This window comes from Acyrthosiphon pisum, chromosome A1 (assembly GCF_005508785.2).
Source record: "Acyrthosiphon pisum isolate AL4f chromosome A1, pea_aphid_22Mar2018_4r6ur, whole genome shotgun sequence".
NCBI lineage: Eukaryota > Metazoa > Arthropoda > Insecta > Hemiptera > Aphididae > Acyrthosiphon > Acyrthosiphon pisum.
In genome coordinates, this window is record NC_042494.1 from 50,206,217 (window position 1) to 50,213,793 (window position 7,577).

The window sequence follows — 7,577 nt, forward strand, 5'->3', positions numbered from 1 at the left end:
ATAAAAGTACACATGATTAAAAATAGGCACACATAATTTGAATACTTAGCTAAAAAAAACATTATTTTCATAATTTTATATTAATTGTAAGTACAATAATCAAAAACGATTACAATAGTATTGCAGATGGACCAAACACTTATTTGAATATTATAAATATATTATGATAGGTAGGTGTGGGTAGGTTTTAGTTTTTAACCTAAAGTTTTAAACATATTACTAATATTATATTATATTATAATATTTCACAATAAAGACGAAGAATAATAAAAAAACTTATAATGAATAGAATGGGGATTGTGGAATAGTAAAGTAGACGGGAAATTTTCCACGAATCACAGTCTCGCGAATCCATCGTATAATACTATAATATTATCCTTCTCAGTTCTCATAACTCAATAATTGGAACGAATTTCTAGCAATGTTTTCCTTGACCCACAGGTCGCACTCAGTGTTGGATCGAAATGTCGCCTTGGCAATGGAAACTGTACATAAGCATAGTGGCGACGACGGTGTTCGTCGTGCCGGCAATAGTCATCAGCGGATGTTACGCCATTATCGTGTACACGATTTGGTCCAAAAGCAAACTCCTGTCACCGGCCAAAAATAACACGCTACAACGCGGCACCAAAAGTGAATTATTATAATTTATTATTGATTGTGATATAGGAAGTAAACCTGTAGTACTAACCTAGCCTAACCTAAGCGATACACGCGTATAGTAATCGCGGTTCGCGGGCGCAAATAGATTATGTAGTATGTCGCAAAGGAATTGTGATGGGGAATGCTGTACGGGAAAGTACTCTGGAAATAAGTTGGTATACTAAGTATGAGTCTTATACTTTCCTCCCCCCAAAATGTTTTAACACCCTATTCACTGTTGTGGTTTTTGTTTTGTCTTATTTTGTTGTACCTATACTATTATATGGATTCAATTAATAGTGACCTATCCAAAATATTTGTACTCCTAAAAATATAGATCTAATTGCGCCTGACTTGAACAGTACCTAGTTTACATGGTTATTGGTTAGTTACCATTCAGTTACAGTATAGTATACATCATACAGTAACAGACAATAGTATACAGCTTATTTAATACTATATTATAAATACATAGTATATACTCGTATGTATTTACACTTACACATGTATACACACACACACACACACACGACACACATGACACACACGACACATACGACACACAATACACGTGCTTGTATAGTTGTATGCCGTATGGAATGAATGATAACTAAGATGATTATACTAGTCTTTTTGGTCAGATTCTCTATTTAAAAAATATATTTTTACATTTGGTTTACCTGTAGCATAAAAAATCTAACATTTATATGTATGTATATATTTTTTATTTATTAACCTGTGGCAACTTAGGCCATTGGGTGGTTTTTACCTGTGTGGGAGGGTACTGTAGGTGTAACACGTGTGTTTGTTAGTTTAACAGATTTTTTTAGTGGGCACCCGTCATCAGGGGCGGATCTAGGGAGGGGGGGGGTCAGGAGGTCAGGACCCACAGTTAATATTTGCTGTTAAATTGGCCTCTTTTCAGATCTTGGATAGTTGGACACTTGGACCCTCGAATAAACACACATACAGTATAAATTATTTTTTTGTTTTATATACCTAGTACAAAAGTATAGATTTTTAATCTAATATTCATAAGTGGCCCCTTGAAATGTCCTGACCCACAGTTTCCTAACTCTGGATCCACCCCTGTCTGCCATGCCTGGGTGGGGGATGGTGGCATTTCTCTTCGGACGCCATGACCTGCCCGAAGAAAAAGGGCCCCTTCAGCCGAGGTTTTCAACCTGCGCCGGTGTGCGTCGCAAAAGACGCCTTAGTCCGCTCGGCCACTCCGTCCCCCATTTATATTTTATATAAGTACTTACACAATTCTATTTTTTTACAATATTTTCTAATGGTAATTTTTAGGTTGTTTATTTTTTTTTTTATTTATGATCGAATTTTATAGATTTATTGTATATTTTAATAAAATACAAAAATTTGAAAAAATATATTTATATGTGTTAGATTTAGGTAGGTACCTACTTTAAATTAACAAATAATAAACAATTAAACATAATGGTTAATAATTAATTTAACTTATATAAAAAATATCAAATTTGAACAAACAGTAGGTACCTACCTGTTTTATACATAACATAATTCATTTTAAAAAAACTTTAAAAATCACCATTATAAATATTGTAAAAATGAATATGTTAGTTAATGAAAATAAAGTACCTATTATACATGCGGTATTTCAAAGTTCAGACTATTTAGAAATTTAAAAGCATTTTTTTTTTAATATGGATACGATAAACCAATAAAAATTAATTATAAACTTAAATGGATCATCACGACGTTATAACACTACAATAACGAGTGCAACAGTAACTCGGGTTGTATTTATAACAATATAATATAATAATGTCGATTTGGGACGTTAACCACCCGTTACAGAGCCCGAAGAGCACGACATCAGGAGGTCCAGTTCACGGGGCATCATACCGAAAGCGAAAATCAAGACCGTAAAAATGACATTCGTTATTGTGTTTGGTCAGTATACATCATACTACTTACAATATATACATCTGTTATTATTGTTATTATTTTTTGTCTTACACGCGTATAAATAAATGCGATAGTCATATTATTCACTCGAATAATTATCCTACAATAATGTTGGTAGCCAATATGGTAGGTACCTACAATCTACATGGCGCCTACCTGCCGAATAAAAACACAATCGATACGATACAAATAGAGTGCAACCCTGTGTGTTTGTCACAGTCCATAATTTTGTTCCAACTGTTTTTTTCAAAATATTGTTCCATATCGGACGGCTATATTTATTCATTAATTATCTTAATACATACCTAAGTTTTTTAATTTGTATTTACCGCATTGAGACAGATAATTTAACGCGATTTAAAAGATAAATTGAATACCTATAACTAAAACCAACATTCAATATATAATTATTTTAGTTTAAACGATTCTTGTACAGTTTAACTATAAGTAAATTTCAGTTTGTTATTATTTTAAATATCAAATATATATTTTATATATTTTGCGATACCACGAAGAACATACTATTTAGAATTTCTGTATGATTTCTGGACAATTTGCAACAAAGACCGTTGCGACTTACCCCTGTAGGTTCCTACCGGCTTATTCCAATATAATATAAAGTACCTATAATATTAGACAAATGTTCGAATGCCTTATGAGAACAGGGTTGTAATTTTTCTTTCTTCCGTCGTCGGGGATTTCCGCGTGTATCCGTCTCAGTGGCCTCTATATAGTATCATTAATCCTGGCTTACCCGTCGCGCCCATCTTCTCAACCTGTGAAATAGGTCTATAAAAGTTGTGTTCGCGGTGCAGGCGACGATCGTATACCTATATATAAAACGCGAATGGTTTTTCTTTTCGCTGCCGTTTTTCCAGTGTTCATCCTGTGCTGGAGCCCGTACATAGTGTTCGACCTGCTACAAGTGTACGGCTACATACCGAAAACGCAATCGAGCGTGGCCTTAGCAACGTTCATACAGAGCCTGGCGCCGCTGAATTCCGCCGCCAACCCCATCATATACTGCTTGTTCTCCACTCACATTTGCAGATCTCTCAGGTACAGAGTATACCATGGTACATATACTTATTATTATCTACGTCTCCACGACGACGATAATAATAATAATACTATTGATATATCATGTCAACGATGCGCGAGACCCGAAGGGGGAAGTAGTACTTAAGATTCCTGCTATTAACCGACAAAATACGCAGAAAACTCGTAAATACTATACCAAAGGGCAAAGAAATGTATAATAATATAACTAAAAACATAATACTACTAACAGTGTAGGTACTATCGTATCAATATAATTTATAGGTACCTAATATTATATAGGCCGAGAAAACTTAACAATTTTTTAACACATAACTACAAAAGTAATATTGTAGGTATATATATATTAGGTACATAGAAATAAAAGTAGCAATGACCAAAGTTAATATACAAGTTAGGATATAAGTTAGGTAATAATATTTCATTATCTCGGGTTGCAATCATGTCAAAAGAAACATTTTTTTTAAAGTACCTACCTAGCCACCTAGGTGATAAAATTAATTTTAGATAGTACCTAAGTATATTATATCTGGTGAATTGGTCACCAAATAGGTATACATTATACCTATATAGACATAACTTTTTAAAGTTACATATTATTACAAAAAAGTAAGTTAAAAAACAAAAATAGGTATACATCTAGTTATGACGTAGGTAACTTAACTTAAAATTAATTTTATACATAATACACTTCTTTAACCTTTATAAATAAAAAAAACCCAGAAAAATATTATATAACCTGCTATCTATACCAGTTTGGATCTTCTGCACTAGCGTTTTAAACAAAGCTTATAAGTAGGGCCAACAATTATATGCCCTAAAAATCTATAAAATATGTATGCAGTTATGCCCTAAAAATTGCTAAAATATGCCCTTAAAATATGCTCTAAAAAAAAATGTTACTGTAAAAAAATGATTAATTTTTTTATGTATTAGGTATACAATTTATACTATAATACAATATTATTATTTATTGCCAATGAATAATGATTTACAAAAATGTGATATTAAAAAATTAAAATTGATACGACTAGTGTTGGAAGTTCTCACTTTCGGCATTTTAAAACCGTCGATTTAATAACGCACCGCACGAGTATAAAGAGCGACTGACGACTGTAATAGATGCGATAAAATATAATATTATATTTATCTCTATGCGATACTGTCACCGATCTACGGACATAATATAATTGTTGACCCTAATAATTAGCGATTAAGATTAGATTACCTCTTTTTATAAATGAGCTGAAATACCAATAATAAGGTAAATGAGTGAAACAAATTAATATTTGGTGATTCCCGAGTTTTTAAGATCTTAAATATACTCAAAAAATATACTAAATGCTAAAATATGCCCTAAAAATGCAAAAATATGCGAAATAAAATTTCGTATACAGCATCGTTAGGTTATAAAACAAATTTTGGTATAAACTAGCTATTTTTTTGACCAACCAATAAAAATATGCAAATGCATACAAGTGTTGGCCCAACTTATAAGTAAAATATTGAGCACACGATAGATGTAACTTTTATCATCGTAGGAAATAAAATTCCTCTCCGTACCTTGAAAAAACCATTAACACCACTGGAGCGACATGTGTGATAGCAGCATAGTTAGGTAATTTCGTAGGCACGAAATCGCGAAATCCGAAAACCACATCATCGTTAAGAAAATATATATTATCATATTATAGCTCCAATAACCAAAAGATTAAATACGACCAAAAATAAAAATCTAAATCTATTTTTTAAGTATACCTATAATATACGATAAAATACAGTCTGATAAAAACGTTCTCTATACATTATGGAATACAATAAATTTTATTATACCATAATATACCATAATATACCTACCTAATGCATTATAAACGAATATGCTCATCATACTTTTCGCTACGTTTCGTTTACTAACATCCACTGCACACATTCAACGACCCGATTTTTGCGATTTGGAATTGGAACGATTCCTATTTTTTCCTCGTTATAAAATATTGTAAAGTAAAAAACACTGATCGTCTGTTTTTTTTAATTTTCGACAATCGTTTCACTACCGCACTGACTCTATATTCGAGATCCCTATTTACATACTTACATACTAGTACATACTATACCTACGGACTACGATATTTTAACTTAAAAGCATACATAAATTAAGTGTATAAGCATTTTATATAAGTACTCATATACTTACCTATTTTTTTTTTTAAATGAAAATATCGAAAAATAAAAACCGACAAGAGAGCTCGATTATATTCATAATATTAAAACGTGAATAACTGTTAAGCGTTGTGTTCCTTAACTCCTTATGTTCTACAATAGGTAAATTCACTCCAATATATATAAAAAAAAAAAAAAAAACATTAACTTTATTACACCATGAACGTTATATAGCTGCCGCGCCACATTCGTCTTAGATCACTACAACGTTTTTCAATATATTTTCAGGCAAGTGCCGCCGTTCAGATGGTTGTTGTGTTGCCGGAACGGAACACAAGAGCAACTGAGCTACACGGAAACACTAACATCGTCTAATCGACAGGTGAACACGTCTCTGCTGAGGAACGCCACCGTGCACGTGCACTCGGTGGTCAGGGCTCCTGTGTTAGACCGCATGGGCATATCCACAGAGAAGAACAGCTACGCCGATTCGCTGCTTTAAGAAGGCCGGCACTCCAAGCACCCCACGACGTATTACTATTATTATTATTTATTATTATAATGATTGATAATATTATATTATATGAGTACATTATAAGAACATATTATTATTATTAATATTCTGTCCCCCGTCCCTTTGTGCAACCGCGTTATTATTATATAAACTATACAGCCATTATAATATTATAATATACATTTCTATAATTATTAAAACATTATTACATTATTATTATTACTACAATAATTACTATTACTACCTATTATTATTATTACTATTATAAATATTAATTATAACTATACGACCATAAACGTTAAGTTATATTCTGTCGACTGACTTCGTCCCTAAAAATACAATATTATTATGTGTACAAACCTTCGATATATATAATTATTAATATTATGTATTCCTTAATGTTGCCTGGATTCCTATTCGTACTTACCTACGTCTTTAATCAATATTATGTAAATACTTTTTGTTTTAAAGCATCGTTAATAAAATACAATAGCTTAATAACCACTTAATATGTATTTGTCTATTACAATAACAAAACAAAAAAACATAAAATAATTTCTACATTATAATAACTATAGTAAGCCCTGGTGTTTTGATGTCCAACCTTCTTTGATTTTTATATTTTAAGTAAGTACCTTATACGGCTAGCACACAACAGCACTTTCAAGGTGCTGCTTCCCCTGATAAATTTATGTTTAAACAGAAAACAATTCAATTTTGAAACTGAACTAAATACACTTAAGCACTGATGTATTCAGATGGATTTTAGTGGGTGTCAGCGACCGGCAAATATGGCTTATTTGTAATGTGTTTGGTGACGTTCAGTCATTTCACATCAGTTCCACTTTTCTTAGCTTTGATAATACCTTTCAGTTCGTTCAGTCTTTCTTCTGTATTATCATAGTTATATCTGCATGCAATCCTGTTAACAATTTATCAATAAGTATACAGTATATCAATAAGTTACAGCACCAGGTTTAATTTGTATACACTAAGTAATATCTTATAGGAAATAAATTAATAAATACAAAACTATAAGGATACATAGTTTATTGGCATAAATTTATTTTCTCTCGATAACATTATTTAAGCTATTTTTTGATGACATAAAAGTATTAATTTGTGTCAACAACAATGTTTTGTGATCATTTATTTTGAAAAAATGCCAAATAGTGAAAAAGAAGAATACTTCAAAAATAAATAAGATGTTAAGTACTGTGTAAATTAATATTTTAGAAGAAGATTTGCTATG

At 31.6% G+C, this 7,577-nt stretch overlaps 1 protein-coding gene across 6 annotated transcripts in view; it reads left to right on the plus strand.

Annotated features, from left to right (window-relative positions):
• Nucleotides 1-6,834, plus strand: part of LOC100574733 (cardioacceleratory peptide receptor) — a 241,635-nt gene extending 234,801 nt beyond the window's left edge. For all 6 annotated transcript variants that reach the window (XM_003245049.4, XM_008185673.3, XM_008185672.3 and 3 more), the window contains 4 exons: nt 442-633; nt 2,482-2,577; nt 3,471-3,651; nt 6,100-6,834. In XM_003245049.4, the coding sequence (XP_003245097.1) occupies nt 442-633; nt 2,482-2,577; nt 3,471-3,651; nt 6,100-6,313 (683 nt within the window). In that variant the 3' untranslated portion in view covers nt 6,314-6,834. The remainder of the gene's footprint in view (nt 1-441; nt 634-2,481; nt 2,578-3,470; nt 3,652-6,099) is intronic.
• Nucleotides 6,835-7,577: the final 743 nt, after the last annotated feature.